The sequence below is a fragment of the Poromitra crassiceps genome (assembly GCF_964638095.1).
Source record: "Poromitra crassiceps genome assembly, chromosome: 1".
NCBI lineage: Eukaryota > Metazoa > Chordata > Actinopteri > Beryciformes > Melamphaidae > Poromitra > Poromitra crassiceps.
In genome coordinates, this window is record NC_139623.1 from 79231312 (window position 1) to 79252271 (window position 20960).

The 20960-nt window shown below is 43.1% G+C and overlaps 1 protein-coding gene across 1 annotated transcript in view; it reads left to right on the top strand.

Annotated features, from left to right (window-relative positions):
* Positions 1-5348: 5348 nt before the first annotated feature.
* Positions 5349-20960, top strand: part of mcama (melanoma cell adhesion molecule a) — a 48323-nt gene continuing 32711 nt past the window's right edge. The window contains exons 1-8 of the mRNA XM_083649296.1: positions 5349-5467; positions 6887-7115; positions 8886-8956; positions 11691-11778; positions 12327-12506; positions 17809-17936; positions 19733-19877; positions 20617-20732. Coding sequence (XP_083505422.1) covers positions 5363-5467; positions 6887-7115; positions 8886-8956; positions 11691-11778; positions 12327-12506; positions 17809-17936; positions 19733-19877; positions 20617-20732 — 1062 coding nt within the window. The 5' untranslated portion in view covers positions 5349-5362. The remainder of the gene's footprint in view (positions 5468-6886; positions 7116-8885; positions 8957-11690; positions 11779-12326; positions 12507-17808; positions 17937-19732; positions 19878-20616; positions 20733-20960) is intronic.

A 20960-nucleotide genomic window follows, 5' to 3' on the forward strand; every position in this document is an offset into this window, starting at 1 on the left:
GGCTAAAATATGTTTTGCGGCTCCAGACGGATTTGTATTTGTATTTTGGCCAAAAATGTCTCTTTTTATAGTAGGCGGAGTTGAGTGCACCCATGTATGTACAGTACCTACTGTATATACCGTAAATTCCGGACTATAAGGCGCACCGGTATATAAGCCGCAGGAGCAAAATTGACTGTTTTTTACATATATAAGCCGCACCGGACTATAAGCCGCGGGTGTTTTGATGTTTAATTACCATATGTAAGGGTTCGTGCACAGAGAGGAATGTCGGGAAAGAGATGGCTGTTTGGGGAAGCTCCCATTTATTAACATTTCAACAAAACAAGCATATCCCGCTGGGGATCTTTTCTTTTGGCATTGTGAGACGCTTAAAAATCACCATCGGCGGGAGCTTTACTCCAGATGCTGTGCAGCCAAGAACACAAGTGAAATTCGTTCTCTCGTGACCTGTGGTTCTCAACGTGATGGACGATTCACCTTTCTTGTTAACAGTCCTAGTGAGAGGCAGGTCGAACGTCAAAGGCACTTCATCCATATTTATGATCTGCTCCGGTCCGATGGAATATTCCTTGATCTTTCTTTGTGTGAATTCGCCGAAGTTTGTAATTTTCTCCTGGTAGTCGGGAGGGAGTTGCTGACACACAGTCGTCCGCGCCCTGACGGACAGTCCCTTTCGTCTCATAAATCTGAAACACCAGGATGGTCCACCTCTAAAATGTTCAATTTTCATTTTGGTGGCGACTGTTTTGGCCTTCAGTCGGATCTGAACGGTGGACACACCTCGGCCGTCTGCTCTCTGTGTCAACACCCTGATGCCAAGGTTACGTGCTGCTGCTCGATTTCCTTCTTTCCTTCTTCTTCTCGCCGCCATCGTCGTAACACAGCCAGTTCTCCATCTTTTGAAGCATGATGTTAGATTATATATAAAATAATCGAAAAAACAAGCAGCAAAGCAATGCACATAAAATGTGCTGATGAAGCTGTGTAACCTGTAAAATCCATCGATTTTGGAGGTCACCGAGTGGCCGTTTGCTTACCGTAATTACCATATGTAAGGGGTCACGCACAGAGGGGATTGTCGGGAAAGAGATGGCTGTTTGAGGAAGCTCCCATTTACCGTATTACCGTAACATTTCAACAAAACAACATAACACAACACCACCTTTGTTTATTTTTACAGTGCACAGTGTCCGCGGTGTGGTGAAAAGAGGGCAAGAGAGGAAATTAAAACAGAAGTGGATTTATAGTTAGAAAGAGTGCTAAAAAAGAGAGATTTTATTTGTATTTTTTTTTTTTTTTTCTGAAAAAATCCATAGATAAGCCGCACCGTTATATAAGCTGCAGGGCCAAAAAACGGGGAAAAAGCCGCGGCTTATAGTCCGGAATTTACGGTACATGTAAATAGGGATGCACGATATATCGGCAATCATATCGGTATCGGCCGATGTTAGTTATTTTTTAACATATCGGTCATATCGGTATCGGTCAGATGTTGCAATGTTAATATCGGTTATCATTATCAGCCAAATTCTTCACATTGATATGAAATAATGCAGTAAATCTATGATTTATGGGCTTTTCCAAAGGCTTTGCAAATAAAGAAATGCATAACTTTTGTGTTTTTCAGTATGTACAAAATGTGATGATCATAAAAATGTGGTTTTATACAGATCATATCGACATCGGTAAATATCGGTTATCGGCCATAACAGCAATGTTAATATCGGTTATCGGCATCGGCCAAAATTTTCATATCGGTGCATCCCTACATGTAAACACTTCCTGGTTTGTATGACCTGACGAAGATCCAACTTTTCCCCAGTTACCCTCCCCCCCCTGAACAGGCGCCCTGACCGACCAGGGGGCAATAGTGCAGCAACTAGAGCCCCTTTCAGCCATGCCCTGGAACTCAGGAGTTATCTAGAGGTGACCTGGGTGGCGGTGTATGTATGTATGAACACATCAGGAGTTATCTAGAGGTGACCTGGGTGGCGCTGTATGTATGTATGTATGAACACATCAGGAGTTATCTAGAGGTGACCTGGGTGGCGGTGTATGTATGTATGTATGTATGTATGTATGTATGTATGTACAGTATGTATGTATGTATGTATGTATGTATGTATGAACACATTTTTGTGAGCTATGCGTGATCCAGAGACGCTCCTTTGACCCGCCCCTGATACTAGGCAGCGGGGTAGTCTCATGATGGTTGGTTCCCCTCCTCTCCAGAGACAGGCAGCGTGACAGATTATTATAAATATAAATATAGTTGATGTGAATGAATGAGTGAGCGAGCAAACATCATGCAGTTTCAGTTTTTCCAAATGAGGCTGAATTGAAACGCTGGCTTTGATCGATTTCTGCAAAGCTTCGCGCAGCACACACCACCTTCGAAATATAGCATTTTTGGACACGAGGGTCATCCTGCTTCCCAATATTGGACATCGTTAGGTATGATATTATCTGGATTGCATTATTTTATTTTATTTTTCTCAATATTTTAATTTCAACTTTTTGAAACAAAACATGAACAAGACAAGCAGACAGGCAAAAAAACATACATAATATTGTCGACATTCAATATTACGTCGTGCTACCAGTCACATAAGGTCCTTTATGTTTATAGAAGATATGCCCGGGATCCCATGCAAGGGGTCCATGAGAAACCAGCCAGGCGAGTCACCCGTCGCCCCCAACGTTAGATGCACAAACGTTAGCGGGCAGTTATCTCCCATTATGTATTTTTAGCAACTTGTTATCAGACTCTGCATGTCATGATAGTTTGTTGCTGTGTGGTCAGTTTTCACAACGACCCATTGTGTCGTCATGCCCCAACTCCCCCCACCAAGTCATTAAGGTTCGTTAAGGCTCTCAATGCGATTCTCTGTGGATGTGCACATACTAAAAAAATAAAAATAAACAATAACAGCCGCCCTCGGAGCAGATTCCACGTCTCCAGCGGAACTTCCGCAGCTCCGTTGTGACCTAAAACGCGTCAGAACAGAGCGCTTTGCCAGAGGAGGAAATGGGAGATCTCCATGAGGAAAACACAGAGAGGTAAACACTGCGGATGTGCTTATATTACCAAGATGATGAATGATACTGTACAAAGTGCATCCTTTAATCTGGCTTCGCACCCTCAGACATGGCTAATTGTGCCTGTATGGACGCCTGACCAAGCCGGAGGTAACACGGGGGCTCAAACCTGTGACCCTTGTCTTGATAGTCAGGGAATATGCCATTGCACCACCCGGATGCCCCAAACAAGTAAATCAGAGAATTGAATCACAAAATAACTCCCAGAATGCATTGAACATCACAGATTGATATCTGACAATGGGAGAGAAGCTGAGTTATTCCCTCCCCTTCCTTTAACGTCACGCAGAAAAACTCTTATTAAAGTTCACACATTGAACATAGGGAATACTAATAGACTTTGATGTGCTAAGACACATAACTTGTTTTCCTTTGTCATTGCGTGAGCTGGCCACCCCGGAACAGCCGCCAAGTCCAACACGGCTGAAAAAGCAGTTGGCACTCTCCATTGACAGCTCGGTGTCAAACTGGCTAGCCTTCCCCTGTCTGCATTCCCGTGAGCGTGCCTAGGGAACTGCTTCTCTGGCCAAGACGTGGTGTGGTGCTTAGAGACAGGGGGGAAATGGTGCCATACAAGAAGAAGCCCTTTCTTCTTCCCTCTGCTAACATGGCAGCCTGGCTGGAGGTCTGCTGGGCAAGACATCCAGCCCTCTGCCAAACACATAGGTAGTAGATCCATACATCGATCCAATGATAATGATTCAACTGCATCGATCCACAGTGAAAACATCGATATTAATCACTATGAGCCGCCATAAAAGAAATAAACATTATGCTTTTATTTTGGAATCTGACATTTTGATTTGTTTAAGCAAAATGTATATTCTAAGGCAGGGATGGGCAACTTTGATGATAGAGGGCGCCACAAAAAAAATGTCCTCGCTACCAGAGGGCCAGATTTTGCTGAGGGCTGGGGGCCGAATGGCGCCGGTGCAATTTTTTTTTGGCCATTTGAAGCCAGGTTTAAAGGAATCCGAATAACTCATTTTAAATGAACAGTTGTGATGTCATTATTCAGTCTTAACCACCAATATTTGATCCTTTTCTCACTCACTCCTATGTCACCACCTGCTCTCTCTGCAGGGCTTGAAATTAACTTTTTTGACCACCTGCCAATATGGCTGCTAGATTTTACAGTTACCAGCCAATTAGAATTTCCACTAGCCAAAATGTTTTTCTTGAAATAAACCAGAATCCGAGTGGGTTAACTTAAGCATAAGTATCAGTAAGATACTCAAAGCCTGTGTTGAGGGTTACAACACAGGAACAAAGAACAAAAATGCACTCTTGAAGCTAAATAAATCCAAAACCAACAAGTTAATTATTTAAATGTTTACTTCAATGTAGAACAGTCATTTCTTACACATGAGATTACTTTTAGCCTTTTAGTCATAAAGATTATTGAAAGATATTCCATATTTCACAGTGAAATGTTATAACAGAAGTGGAGTATTGGCCAGAATGACATGAACATTTGGACACTTATTCAGCAGGTATCTTGCATGTTGCGTTCAGGTGCACTGTAATTTATTTATTTTATTTTATTTTTCAATTCCAGCGCTGGCCGCCAGTTGCCCACCCCTGTCCTAAGGTGGAGTGATGCAGGAAGACTGTACTGAATCTGCACTATGTTCAAAGATATTGTTTTGTTTGAGCCTCTAAGTATCTCTACCTCTAAATATGAGTCAAGGTTTACACACAAAGATCCAGCCTTTTGCCTTACTGTATAAAAAGGGAACTTAAAGTTGTCCTTTCAGGTTTCTTTGATAGGATGTGAACATTTTTATTTTAAAGCAATATATCAAAAATTGTGGCACTTTACCTTGGTCTATTTTGATTCTTATTCAAAATAATATTGATATGTTTTTCATTTAAATGTCTCTAAGAGCTCAACAATAAAAATTGCGTGCGTGTGTGTGTGTGTGTGTGTGTGTGTGTGTGTGTTTGGGCGGAGGGAGGGGATTAGGATTTTGATTCCAGTCTGAGAATTAGGATAAATGCTAAATTTGGTTTAGAATTAGGATTTGGGTTCAAAATCAAGATTGCATTAATGGGTAAATTCTGAGATTAGTTATAATTAGGATTTGGGTTGAGGGTTAAGAGCAGCACTTTCTTGTCTCCATTCCAATATTACAACAATGTGTGTGTGCATGTGCGTGTGCGTGTGTGTGTGTGTGTGTGTGTGTGTGTGTGTGTGTGTGTGTGTGTGTGTGTGTGTGTGTGTGTGTGTTTTCCAGCATGGGCCAAGGTGGAGGTGACTATGGGTGAGAGTGTGGAGGTCTACCTGGGTGACTTGGCCCAAATCCCCTGCCAGTACAACTTCTCTGATGCCAACAGACCCAAGTGGTTTGTCCAGTGGTTTGTGGTGAGTTCTTTCTTTCTTTCTTTCTTTCTTTTTCTATTGACACATGTAATGGAACTTGAGTGCATTTTTTATGAAAAATGGGAGGGGGGGGGGGGGGGTCAAATAAAAATGTGTGTGCACTGCGTGTAAGTAGGTAGGCTTGTATGCAAGGTGCTCTTTGGTCAGGGGGAAAAGTATAATAAAGCCATGAAGCCATAACATTTGTCTTGTTACACTATCACAATAAAGCACTAACAATTCCATATGTGTTCAGTAGGGGTGCTCTGGTCACGTTTTTTTTTGCCGCCGATCGCCTATGAGAAATATATGCCCGACCGATCACCAATTGATCACCAATTACCGATCACCGATTATAATTTTTTTAAGCAGCTAGAGCAGTCTATTATAGAACAGTTTCCATTTTACATATAGGCTTACATTTCATCCATCAAATTGAAAGTGCCAGACAGTGACATGGAGCTTTACAATGGTGAGCTTTTTTTTCTTCTTTCTTACCACTGGGGGGGCCTGACACCGCTGAGATGTTTCAGCTGTGTTTGCATGCGACCATTACCACAACTCCGCTCATGTCTTTTCAATCGGCGGTTTTGCAATCGGCGCAAATATAGCAAAATATATGCAATCATCCGATCGCCGATTCCGATCAATTCTTGATCATCAGTCAAGAATCAGTTCTTCCCGAGGAGAAGAGCTTGATTCCCATTACACTTGAATTACACCTCTTGGCATGGTAAAGCCACACTTTTATTGTTCCCCCGTTGAAACGCAGATTCGAGTTTGTAGGATAACTAGTCGCCACGAACAGGTGGCGATGCCATTATTGCATCGTCGTTTTGTTTTATGTACTACGTATATAACTTTTTAACGTTAGTCGCCTCGTGTTATCATGCTCTAGCTAGCTATCGTTAGCTACACGGAAGATTTGTTTTGGCGGACATGTATCTGGTAAATGGGTTCCAGTTCCTTGGTTTACGCCCCCAGCTCCAGAAGCGGTGGAAACGGCTCCAGACTACTCAAACGTACAACTCAGTCCACAAATATTGGCACATTTGAAACAGATGTCAGCTGTGACAGAGACACTGGCCACGTCTTGTCTCTCTCTCTTCTGCACAGCAAATGTTGTATGTGTCTTCCCGAGAAGCTTTTTCAAACACGTTTCAATGACGTTATATGCTACTATATACTGTATGCTACAGTGCACAGTCTTTGTGAGAAAGGTTATAATTGGGTAGGCCTGGGCAGTGTGAATTTGGGAATATTTCCTCAATGTCATAGCCAACGTTTTTCTGTGAAAATGAGGAACTTCCACCATGTCAGTAGTAAACAACACTGAGCGACCGACATCTGATTTTCACTACAATTTGTGTATCGGTCTAACCCTAAAAATAAGCTAAAATCTATGTCTGTGTCCTTCTCCAGAGAGCTACAGGTAACAGCTCGCGGATGCGGATTTTCTTTGGTGACAACAGCCAGCAGAAGGTGGACGACAACACAGACTACAGCGGTCGCATCAATGTGACCTCAGACCAGCAGGGAAGCCGTCTTACGATCCAGGACGTCCAGCTTTCTGATGAGAGGAAGTTCTTCTGCCAGGTTAATGGACTGACCACCGGCACCGCTGAGGGGAAGACCCACCTGAGGGTGTTTGGTAAGACTGGACACTTTGAGCTCAGCCTTGGAGTAACTGTTCCTGTCGAACTGAACCTGTTCGTCACGTGCATAATGAGTCCATTTCAGACTGAAAACATAGTTTGTCTAAGATGACAGGTTGAGAGGCGGGTCATAGTATCATGTCGATGATTTTATTTGACAATTCTGGGGACTGGATTGGGCTTTGGCAAATCCTGGCGTGTTCCGCCTCCAAATCGAGTGGGATTCAGTGTGTTGCGGTGCTCCCCTCGGGAAGAGCCTTTTGACGAGAGGAGCAGAGCTCAGCGACCCGCAGGCAGCCAGCTGCCTTCGTGTTGCCGAGCGGAGAGTGCAGCACGTCGGCCTGGAATCTCCGAAGTGCGACCCCTGACAATCAAGCTCTCAGATGCGCGCACCATTATCGCTGCTGTAACGATACGATATCCCTGGAATGCGCGTTTTAACGAGCCAGTTACATTTCTTTGCATTCTTAGAGATTATACTTTTTGTTTTTGTTCATGTTTCTAACAATTGGCCAAGTTAGCAGTTAGTTTATGGGATAGGAATTCTGGCAGATGACAGGCACTATAGGCGCCATTTTCGACTTCATTTGGAAGAGAAAATTATCCAGAAATGAAGATTTGATTGACAGCTGCATGTCGTGATATGATTGGTTGAAATGGGGTAGAAATATGATAGTACAAGGTGACGTCAGTAAACTGTACATTACTGTTATCAATGAAATCTTGAAAAACGAACTTTTGATGTGAAAAAGTGTGAAAAACTAAAGAAATTAGATTGTTGTGATTTGTTTTGCATACATTATTAAATAGGTGCACTGCATACCCAGGTATTTGAACTAAAAGAAAAGAAAAGTCATTCTTGGGTTCAGCTCGACTTTAAAAGGAATATCCAAAATATTAAGACAGTCCTTTTAGTAATACAAAAATGCTAGTGGTTTTTATTAGGTGTCTTGTAGATTCATCAGTTTCAAAAAAGTAATATCAAGTCAACATCAATAGCTGATGCAGCCAGGTATATTTTTTAACTATTTTTGGTAAAAAACAACAACAACAACACATATTCATCCACACAGCGCAGTGATTTTTAGCGTACACAGTCTCCCGTCACCCTCCACTTTCACTTCACCTACACAGTATGGAAACAGAGAAAGTACTCCTGGCTAGTTAAAAACAGTATGCTATAGACCCTTTTTATGTTTGTAAGGAGCGAGTACGTTTGTATTTTGTGGGCGGAGCCGAACTGGTTGCAGAAAGTTACAACTAGCGGTTCAGCTGTCATAGAAATATGGAAGATACGGACTCCTCCACGTATTTTAAAGCTTTGCCAGCAACACACAGGTTACCTTACACAAATAAGCTAACCCTTTCAATGGGGTGAGGTTTCCTGATCCGTACTCACTGTCAGGATGGGTCTAGGATCCAACTACATCGCCAAAGTTGCAGCGCCAGGCATCGTCATATTCCTAGTGGGAATGTCCAGCGTCTATACGGCACAAGACGCCTTTTTCCTGTATTCCGGGCATCTTTCAGTTTCGGCTTCACTTGCTTCCTCAGAGATTTGGATACCGCGATGCGTGCACAATTAACCCTGTGAGATCCACTCTAAATGGGTCTATTTTGATAGATTTTTTCGTGTACATACCGGTATTACCAATCTCCTGCACAAACCTGCTAGACACTTAGCCACATATCATTGGTAGAGGTTTCATTGTTAATGATATGGTTATTTATTATCATTGAGTGCATTGAGTTGTCTCCTGATCCAGCTCCTCCAGAGGCTCCAGTGATTGAGGGCGTCCTTACTGGTATCTCTGTGACCAATGAGGTGCCGTCAAAGGTGAGTGCACTTTAGCTTAGCTTAAAGTGAATTTTCACTTTGGTAGAAAATAACAAAATCCCAGACCACTTTTTGTGGGTTTGCAATTTGGGTGCAGACTTATTGAATTTGACAATTAAATACAAAATAATTGGTTTAAAACAGTATTTCTAGCTCTTTTCAAATCTTGTAATTTTATTTTGAAGGCTAAACAGCCAACCTGGAAGTCTTGTTTCTGGTTTCACATGTACTTGATTACTTCTCATTGTTTTTGCAGCTCAGGTGCGTGCAGACATGAACTTTTCAACAGCTAGAGTTGCAATTTTAGCTAAAGGTTGTAATTCGAAGGAAATGTCTATCCTCTGGTCTAAATAACCATTCATTCAGGGTTCCCAACCTTAGGGTCGCAACCTTAAAGGATGGGTTTTCCGTGGGGAATATGAATATATATTAAATCTCACGCCCCTAAGGTTTTCGAATCCGTTGAAATTTTTGAAATTGGAGGTTTACTCACAGAGATATCAACCGAAATCCACTCTGTGTGTGTGGGGGGGGGGGGGGGGGGGGGTGGCGGGGAGGTGCGGGTGCGGGGACTCGAAATACTACATTTCCCACAATGCACTGGGCTCGCGTGGCCTTCGTTTTCATGCCCACCCCTCAGGCATTTGGCTGATATCAAACTCCAGTAGGTGGCGGTAATGCACATATATGTTTGCCAACCGCCATAAAACTCAAAGAAGAAGAAGAAGAAGGCTTCGACAATAAAAAATACAAAGAAGAAGAAATAAATCGAAAATAAAATTGCCTCCAAATTGCACCAAATGTAAACGGTAGTATATATGTCGGGAGATGTCTTCATAATTTTTTTTTCATGCATTTTAAGGCATTTTCGTAGGAGTTACGCGCATCTGATGTTGTAACTATTTTCTGTAAAAATGTGTAAAAACGGGTACATTGCTCAGCGTTGATTTCGTTACTTCAACCCACCTACTACTAGATGTAAAATTTGACGAGCTTTCCAATGCCGCCAGTCCCGTGTCTATTAGTGCTTCCGTTCCCGAGATATGGTCTCTTTGCAAGGAACTATGGGAAGCTAATATTAGCTACAGCAGGCTAGGCGGTTGAAAAAGATGGCTGCCTTTTTGTTTTTGTCAAGGCCTCTGAAGGGGCGTGGAGGACCTCTAGAGGCGGGACCATGGCCAACAACAGTTGTAGTTCATAGGTGCACGACTTCCGCAAGGCGGGGAGTGTCGCTCCGACGCGTTTTGCGTCAGAGCGACATGGAAATAATGTGATAGATGCTTGATAGGCATGGCAGTGAATATCCAATTTCAAAAATTTCAACGGATTCGAAAACCTTAGGGGCGTGAGATTTAATATATATTCATATTCCCCACGGAAAACCCATCCTTTAAGTGGGGTCGCCTGGAATTCAAATAGGGTTGCCCGAAATTTTCTTTTTTTTTTTCTTTTACACCACACACAATTTAATACTACCGAAGATGATTAGGGTCACTTGCGATTTTTTTATAATTTTTTTGTTCTGGGTTTAAAGCAAAGTGATAATTTCTAAGATTTCAGTTTTGTTCTCTTGGGTGACACCACTGACCTTGGGTGACACCACTGACCTAAACAATATGGACAAAGCTATCCAATTCATTTTGGTCTCCCGTTTGGAGTTGATTCGTTGGCCGTCGCCGTCTTGATTTTTCATCAGCAGAGTGGGAGGGAATGGGTTGAGTCATTGCACAGCTCACGTGAGATGGGGGTTTCCCAGAGCTGCAGCTCCACCTGCTGTTGGTCTATGATCGGCAAGCTGTGCGATCACTGGACAGGCGATTTGTCAATCACCCAATTTTCTATCATCTATTTTACTCCAAACGGGCGAGTTATATAAAAAATGACCCCCCTACAGTTGTTATCAAAAGGTGAAATTAGCGATATAGACCAAAACCGTGTTTTGCCACTGACTGGAAAGCTGTTTAATCCTGTTACAAAGTCGGGCATTTTAACATGGGGGGGAATGCCTACTGCCCCCGCCACCTGGTGCCATTCAAGGAACTACAGCTTTTCAATTCACTTCCTCGTCATCAGAGGGAAGCCGGGGGGGGGTTGGCCAGTGGGTGACACCTATGGCGATGAGTGGTAATTGCAGGTGAGATCCAAACAGTGTTGCATTATGTGACATTACTAATGTGACATTACTAATGTCATATAATGTAACTATATACTGCTATGGACCATAGCCTCAATCAACTTTGTGACTATTTTTTAAATTTAGATGAAAATCTTTGAGAATATAACTTTAAATCAGGATTCTGAGAATAAAGTCAGAATTCTGAGATTAAAGTCAGAATTCCAAATTACTGTCAGAATTTTGAGAAAAAAGTCAGAATTTTGGAATTAAAGTCAGAATTTTGGGATTAAAATCAGAATTCTGAGATTAAAGTCAGAATTCTGCAGGGAAAAAGAAGCATACTATGATAGTATCGATGGCGTACCGGAATTTGAATGTCTCAGGTCCCTAGATTTTTGTGACGTCAAAGTAGGGTCACAAACCAAAAAGTTTTGGGAACCCCTGTTCTAGAGGTATGTGCATTTATAAAATATGTTCTACCAAAGTAAAATATCACTTTCAATATAGATCAGATATTTATTGAGACCATATCCATTTGTCTATTTCTGTTTCTGATTTACTGCTGCAGTGACCCAACTGTAAGACAATAGAGATTTGTCAATGTATATCCCCATCCAGGTTGCATCATGCGAGGCCAGGAACGGCTTCCCTAAACCCAACATCACCTGGTACAGGAACAGCAGTCCACTGATGAATGCACAAGGACGTAAGTCACACCAGCAGACAGCATGTACAGTATACCTTCATGCTACCCATAACAGTTTGACAAAACATAGCCAGAAGTGGCCCTAAAGGTATTCAAAGTATGTTGTTGATAATGAACATGTAAAGAACTGGTCCTCTGTAGCTTCTATGCTTTCTCTCTGTTTGTTAAGTAAATCATTTGTTGGAACGTCATTTCAAATCATACCACTTTGCAGACTGGCCATGATCTATAAACGTCCCAGCTGTCTTCAATTCAATGTCAAGTACATCCTACTAGAAAATGAGGAAAACTCTGTCCATCCGTCCGTCTGTCCGAATCCATTTATCTCCCCAACAACGGCTTGGCCAAATCAATCTGAAACTACACGTTGGCATAGACAGGGACTAACAAAGCTGATTTTGACATTTTCTCAAATTTAAGCTGTTTATGTGTATTCCAATTGGAGAAAAGTCGGGGGGGTTCTAATGTGTTTAACATGCTTAGTGCTGCTTAAATCGGATACATTGATGCATTCTTACATATCTGCAATGCATCTGTCCCTACTCCAGATGTGAATGTGCTCACCCTGGTGACCAGGGAGTCCAATGGCTTCTACTCAGTCCAGAGCAAGCTGGAGTACAAGGTGGTGAAGGAGGACAAGTACGCCCGCTTCTCCTGTGAGGTCAGCTTCTTTGTCCCTGGAGCCATCAGGACAGCCGAGTCCAAGGGCATCAACATCACCATCTACTGTGAGTTCACCTTGAGCCTATTGATCCTATTGCTGCATTTACATGATATCAGAAGAAGTGGTCGGCAAATGAGGATTGCTGCATTTGTACAATTAATGTTAATTTACTAACCAAACAGCATAGAATCAGAGCTAGTTAGGTGCTTAACCAGCTACATAATGAATTTAAAGACTGCGTACAAAGTGTAATTGATGTCACAATTCACAAAGTATAATATCACATCCTTTTTCGTTGCTAATAGAACTTGTTTGGCAAATTCAGATCTGACTGCACCTTTTGTGTTTTTTCCTAGTTGGCAGCTGGTATTTATGGTAAATCCACATCCAGTATCACACGCAGCTTATTTCCTACTAATGCTTAGGAACTCTGGCCTGGTAAAAACCCATCCTGATCACATGACCTCACATTCTGTTTGGCTCTATGTATCAGTCTGGACTTCCAGGCGCACACATCGATTTCAGTGGGCAGGAGTACTTGCCTTGACAGACAACCTCTTCAGCCAATCAGCGTCACCAAATCCAAATTCAGTCGGAAGAACAGCGAAAACGTCTTTTCTGCCGAGAAACTCCACTGGTGCATAGTTACTCCTGTTCTTGTTTCATTGTTATTGAGTCTATTTCTGCAATAACTGCACTTAATGGCTGTGAAATAAAGGCAGGGCCTTTGGCAGGGTTAAATTGGTTTGGGTCGGCAGATAAGGAGATGGCAGCTCTAGACGGGCCGCTGTCATGAATCCTTGCTCTGACATTAGCTGCCTTTTACATGCACACTTTTTCCTCAATCTGATTGAAATCAATCGCTTTGAAGATTTCGGGTCAACTGTTTACATGGGATGTGATTTAATATGATCTGGTGTTTACATGCACCCATATAATTGAACAGCTGTGCGACCTGCGCGAAAGTGATGAATACAACTTGACAGGTCTGTCAACTCTCACATTGACCGTGACGCTAGGGCTGCAACTAACGATTATTTTGATAATCGATTAATCGGTAGGGTTAGTTGTCGATTAATCGATTAATTGGATATATTGAAATCGCTCAGAAATGCTCGATTTAACCCTTTGATGCATACAATTCCAACATTACGATGATTCTAGTAGTCCCTGCAACATAAGTCTGCATCAAAACATTCTTGTTTATACTGTATTCATTAGTGGTTTATATTGGAACACTTCAAACTTGCATACAAAAAAGGGGAAACCACAACCAAGTTAAATTGTAGAAAACTGTTTTTATTTACTCAAGAACATGAACTGAACGAGTGCTATTTTTCTTTTTTCTGACATTGACTGTCCATCAGTGTGGTACATCTTTTTTCTTTGTCCCCTCTTCTACTGTATTCAGTGGTAAACTTTATTTTAAACTTGCAAAGAAAATGAAGAGTTTTTTTTGGTGGTACATCTTTTTTCTTTGTCCCCTCTTGTTTATAGTATACTGTATTCACACTGGTTTCTTTCAAACTTGCAAAGAAAAATGGGAATCACAAAATCACAGTTAAATTTAAAACACAAAAGTTAAATTGAAGATAACAGATTCACCCCTTCACCTCCCCTCTCCTTCACTGCCTCCTTCCTTCAGCCCTTCACCTCCTCTTTCACTGCCTACTTCCTTTAGCCCTTCACCACTTTACTTCCTCTCTCCTTCACTGCCTACTTCCTTTAGCCCTTCACCACTTCACCTCCCCTCTCCTCCCTCCAGATATCTTCATATCTTCTTAAATAAAGTGCTTTAACGGATCTGCTCCTGGAATGTGTCTTCATATTTTCGCTCCATCAGTTTTGTGAAGAATGTTCTTGAAGGAAGAGTGTAGCCAGGGTGGAGGGTGTTAATCATGGCAATGAAGCCTGCATCTCCAACCATTGACATGGGCCTCATGTCGGTGACCAGCATGTTCAGGACACTGTCTGTCATGATGGCTGCTTGCCTTGGTGTACAAGCCGCATTCCCCACAACGAAACGCCTCATGGTGAGTTGTTTTTTTCTGAAATGAGAAAGACAGTATGAGCGAGTATGCCTAACAGCACTATTAACATAAAACGTAAAACTCACTCATTGATGATTTAGTTGATAATTGCTTATGTAAAGAAGGCCTTTATATAACAGAAGCCTCAAATGAAATTTGTCTTAGCTCACTCCTTACATTAAGATGCGCGCACACACACACACACACACACACACACACACACACACACACACACACAAATGAACAAGGGACAACAACATCTCTTTTAGCCTTAGTTTACAGACCAAGTCTGCTCTACCACTAACGTTAGCAAGTTAACGTAACGTTAACTAGCCGGTCGGCTATAACGTTAATGTTGTCGACCTGAATGCGGGCGGAATGCGCATCGACTGTTAACGTTAGATAAACAAAACAAACTATCTGCTGTCTGCTCTACCACTAACGTTAGCAAGTTAACGTAACGTTAACTAACCGGTCGGCTATAACGTTAATGTTGTCGACCTGGATGCGGGCGGAATGCGCATCGACTGTTAACGTTAGATAAACAAAACAAACTATCTGCTGTGAGACGAACATTTCCACTTCAAACAACAATACACATGGGTCTAATAATGTAACACTAGTTTACATGCATATCGAGTTTGTAGTAGAATAACGTTTACTCACCCCGCTGCTGAGCTCCCTTGGCACCATCCAATGATCCAACATGTTTGCGTTTAAGGTGTTCACGCAGGGCCGTTGTGCTGCCATGCCATGCAAGATCGGCTTTGCACATTTTGCACGTAACAGACTTTTTATTTCCAGTTAATATGAAGTGCTCCCAAACTTGCTAAGTTTTGGGTCAAGCTGCTTTCTCCTCGGCCATGTTTCCAAGTTGTTTGTCGTTTACTGCGCGTGCGCAAGGCGAGTGACGTAGTCGGCTCCGCGACAGCGGGGCCAGGGAGTGACGTAGCCAGCACTGCGCCGCAGCAGCTGCGATCAGCTGTTGTTTTTTATCAACAAAACAGATGGCTCTGCGGTCCAACTACCGTAAATTCCGCACTATAAGCCGCACCGGAGTATAAGCCGCACCTGCAAAGTTGACTGTTTTTTACATATATAAGCCGCACCGGACTATAAGCTGCGGGTGTTTTAATGGTATTTTTTTTTATTTTTATTTTTTATTTTTTATTGTGTTTTAATGTTTAATTACCATATGTAAGGGTTCATGCACAGAGGGGATTGTCGGGAAAGAGATGGCTGTTTGAGGAAGCTCCCATTTATTAACATTTCAACAAAACAACATAACACAACACCACCTGTGTTGTGTTATGTTATGTTATGTTATGTTGTTAAAAGAGGGCAAGAGAGGAAATTAAAACAGAAGTGGATTTATAGTTAGAAAGAGTGCTAAAAAAGAGAGATTTTTTTTTTTTTTTTTTTTTGAAAAAATCCATAGATAAGCCGCACCGTTATATAAGCCGCAGGGGCCAAAAAAGGCCAAAAAACGGGAAAAAAGCCGCGGCTTATAGTCCGGAATTTACGGTAATCGCGAGGCAACGAATCGATAATCAAATTCGTTGCAAACGAATTTGATCATCGATTTTAATCGATTTAATCGATTAGTTGTTGCAGCCCTACGTGACGCTCAAGCAAATTGACACTTCTCACACACTTCTTCAAGTACATTTTCTCCCAGTGAAAAATAAATTCATACTGTAATCATATCGGGAGCCTAAAGCGTGAATTATGCCAGACATAATGGACTGTCACAATGAATCCTGACGACAAAACGTTGGGAGCTCTTATAGCCTACTACTCCGTGCGGGTTTCTCCTCACCGGAGTGTTGAAAATCTCCACTTTGTCCACGTGCATAGTTAGAAAATAACTCTTCTGGCAGCAGCTCCTGTCCTCTCTCCTCTCCTGCTGCAGCAGGCAGGAGTCTCATTTTGCTTCAAGACAGCAGGCATCATGGGCAAAAAGAACGCAGCCAGAGAGTCATCAGTTGTATCGTTTACATGATAACATGATCTGTTTATGAAAAGGTTTAAACTACCCCTCTGCAACCGATTGAAATGTCAATTTGTTTTGGGCCTGTTGATTGAGGTGTTTATATGGATCATTTTTAATTGCTTCAGGATTTTAAACCTATTTCAAGCAGTTTATTTTGCTCGATGCAAACGTGCCACTGCCTAGTGTCATATTTGGATTTCTCTCTCTCTTTTTTCTTTGTTTTTTTCTCCCATTTTCTCCCCAATTGTACTCGGGCAATTCCCCCTGCTGATTGCGCCACACCCCCTCTGCCGATCTGGGGAGAGAACCTTACAGGCAATGTACACCAGATGCGTTACGGCTCCGTTGCGGATCCGGCAAAACTGCCAGATCGACTCTCTCCCATGTTAATTGATAGGCGATACATGCGGTACAGAAAAATGATGCACCTGTTCTATTTTTGTCGGATCCCACATACGTCTGACCAATGACATGAGTGTGGGTCTGTTCGCAGCCGTACCGCATCTGTTCCGGAGGCGGTGTGTACATTAGCCCTTAGACTAGCACATGCTTCCTCCGATATATGTGCAGTTGCCAGCCGCTTCTTTTCACCTGACAGCGAGGAGTTTCACTGGCAGGACGTAGAGTGTGGGAGGATCATGCTATTCCCCCCAGTTCCCCTCCCTCCGAACAGACCGAGTAGAGGAAGCACTAGTGCAGCGACCAGGACTCATAACCCACCGGCTTCCCGCCTGCACACATGGCCAATTGTCTCTGTTAAGAGCATCTGACCAAGGCGGAAGTACCGCTGTCGGAAATTGAACCCGCGTCTCTGTGTGGTTGGCAAGTGCTTTTACCTCTACACTAGCCAGACACCCCCCCCTCCTTTTTCTTTATTATTTAAATGTGTATGACCACTTCGCATCGGGATCCTGATCACCCTATCTGGGTTTATTTTGTGATAAAGACTGGCTCATTACATTACATAGGGCTCATTACATACGTACATTACATAAAAGCATTTTGTTCTTTGAACCATGTTATTGTCAGTAAAGCTATGTGATTTTAAACTCCCAACATCCATGAGGACATTATAGCCACAATGCTTTCTCAATCAGTCGTCTATTGTTTAAACCCATTTAGTATACTTTGACAGCCAGTGCCAAAGCACACTCTCTGCTGTCAGCACTAACTAAATGGCTGGCCTCATAAAGTGACTTTACCAGCCTTCTGAATAAGGGTGCTTCGGGTTGACCTTGTGTGTGTGTGTGTGTGTGTGTGTGTGTGTGTGCGTGTGCGTGTGCGCGTGCGTGTACGTGTGTATGTGTGTGTGTGTGTGTGTGTTTGCGCGTGCGTGTGTCCAGACCCCACCACCATGGTGGAGCTGTGGAAGGAGTCGCCCCAGGGCTTGGTCAAAGAGGGGGACACCGTGGAGCTGCGTTGCCAGGGTGACGGCAACCCCCCGCCACCCTTCATTTTCAACAGAGAACAAGTAAGAATGGAACGCCTTTCTTTTCGCACCCTACAAACTCCCCAAGAGAGAATGGCTGACAAACGGGAGACATGTAGGGAATGTTTTTGATATGCAGAGCTCATAGTTAGCATGTGCACAAATGAGTGTGAGTGGTCAGCATCTCTGACCCTGCAGTTCCAGGCTGAGATCTGCCTCTGAGATCACACTGACAAGGCTCGTTCCCATGTCAGACACACACACACACACACACACACACACACACACACACACACACACACACACACACACACACACACACACACGCGCGCTTTGTGTGTGCGCAACTGTGCACAATGCAAAATCCAGCTCAGCTGACTGCACTTTGAGCTTCTCCTAACTGTCCTGTCTGGGGCTCTTGGTTAATAGTGTGTATGATGTGTGTGTAGGGGGGAGGGGGCGGGGTTTGAGTAGGGCTGCACTGTGTATTATGTGTGTGTAGGGGGGAGGGGGCGGGGCTTGAGTAGGGCTGCACTGTGTATGATGTGTGTGTAGGGGGGAGGGGCGGGGCTTGAGTAGGGCTGCACTGTGTATGATGTGTGTGTAGGGGGGAGGGGGCGGGGCTTGAGTAGGGCTGCACTGTGTATGATGTGTGTGTAGGGGGGAGGGGGCGGGGCTTGAGTAGGGCTGCACTGTGTATTATGTGTGTGTAGGGGGGAGGGGGCGGGGCTTGAGTAGGGCTGCACTGTGTATTGTGTGTGTAGGGGGGAGGGGGCGGGGCTTGAGTAGGGCTGCACCATATTGGATTAAACGGACATTGTAATATATTTTGTTTCTGCAATATGCTGCATATAGAGCTCAACAGTCACGTGACGTCTCCAGCCCCCCCGGAAGATAATTCCACATTCATCTTCTCCAGAGACATTTTTGAAAAGTCCTTATTATAGTTAGTTTTAAGGCTGGAAGTTCTGGAACCAAGCCAACCAGTGAGCTACCCCAAAGTGCCCCGTGGTACAGACTTCTTCGGTCATTTTCACACCTACAGTACCTCGTTGGGTTTGTTTGAATCGCACTAGAATTTGTTTTCCCCCTTGGTGCGAGGGCAGGGGTGAATGCAGCAATCGAACCCAAAGTGGACCAAACAACCGCGCCGAGACCTATTTGCAGAAGTGGTCTTGGTGCGGTTCCAAGCAAACTCTGGTAGGAGTTGCCCTCCACTGAAACCAGAACCAAACGAGTCCAACTTCCTATTTTACTTCCAGATTGTCCTTATTTTCTGCGCAATCATCCCTCTGAGCGAGGCAAGATGTGGCCTTGAGTGAGTGTGTGCATGTGTGTGTTTTGGCACCTGGACGTCTGCCAGGCTCTTTAACACAGCGGTCCCCAACCACCGGGCTTATGCTAATGTCGTCATAATACATTGTGACATCATCCGTGATGTCATAATGCACTGATTGGGGGGTGGAAAATGTTATGTCATGTGTGTGTGTGTGTGTGTGTGTGTGTGTGTGTGTGTGTGATTTTATCTTTCTATGTTTTGCTCTTCTGATTATTGATGTGAACTGTGTATCTTGCTTGACCACATGCACAAGTAGGGGTAAATATAAATTCCAACCAATAAAAACATTACTTTTTTTTAACATGACCTCTGTTCTTTGAAATGATTATATCGTGGACTCATAGTATTTGTGTAGAAGCAATCTCAGAATACCACAAAATACTGGAAACAGTTTGTTTGACCCTGAAGAAGACGCTGCTTGCCTCGAAACGTTAGTGTTTGCACCTCATTAAATTTGTTTGCCAGTGATTTCGTGTCCTCATAGTATCTGTGGTTGCAGGAGGAGGATGTGGTCTTGGACAGCAGTGCTGATGTGTTGGTCTTGTCAGGAGTGTCACGAAAAGACAGCGGTGTCTACCAGTGCCACCCGAAGGACAGCGAGCCCCGCACCGAGGTCACAGGAGACATGCAGCTCACTGTGCATTGTGAGGAATGACACTGTTATAGTAAACACGCACAGGAGTTAAAGGAACAGTTCACCCAAATTATTCATTCAATTCAGTCATTATCTACTAACCCCCATGGCGATGGTTTTTTAGTCCACAAAACAGTCCTGGAGTTTCACAGCAAAACACTATTGCAGCATTCTCCTAAACAATTGAAGTGGTCAACTTTAAAAAAAAACTGCTCCATACTGCTCATCTGGCGTAATCCAAATCTCCAGAAGCCCTGAGATGCCAAGTTGACTTGAAAAGATGTCATTTACACCCTGTTTTTTTTCTTTTCTGAAATATTCACTGTAGCTGTGAGCTGAAAGTCACCTTTTCACTTTCACTTCTAGAGACTTGGATTACGAAAAAAAAGAAAAAATCCTCCATACTGCTTGTATGGAGGAATTTATTTATTAAAAAGAATTGCGTTTGAAAGTTGGTCACTTAAATTGTCCAGAAGAATAGCGTAACGGTGTTTTGCTGTGAAACTCCAGGAGAAACATCACCTGACTTTTCAGCGGTATGGGGGTGAGTAGATAATGACAGCATTTTTATTTTTGGGTGAACTGTTCCTTTGATACAAGAGTTAAAACAGGATTTTAAATTGACCAGATATTTTCTAGATTTTTTTGCCACAGCTTCTAAGTCTTTCAGTGACCAAAGTCTGTCTTGAAATCTCTTGACATTGCGCCTTCTCCTTGTCGTCTTTGTTGTTTTGTTGGCCTGTGTTCAGACCTGGACCCAGCGGTAGTGGTGCCTAAAGACTCAGAGGTCATGGTGATAGGAGAGAGTCTAACCGCAACCTGCAATGCTCTGTCCTCCCTGAAGACCTCAACTGTCTGGTACAAGGTAGGCATGCTCCGAGATGGGCCTTTTGTTTTTGACTACATCAGTAGATTAGATGATGTGAAACTAGGGCTGGACATTATGGTTCAAATCAATAACATGATAAGCACAAGGATTTTTTTTTCTATATTGATATATATATGACGATATGGCTCACATCGCGAAATCACGTTAAATACTAAAAGAAATGTTCATCATATTGAACTGCATGGTAATGTACAGTAGGTGTGA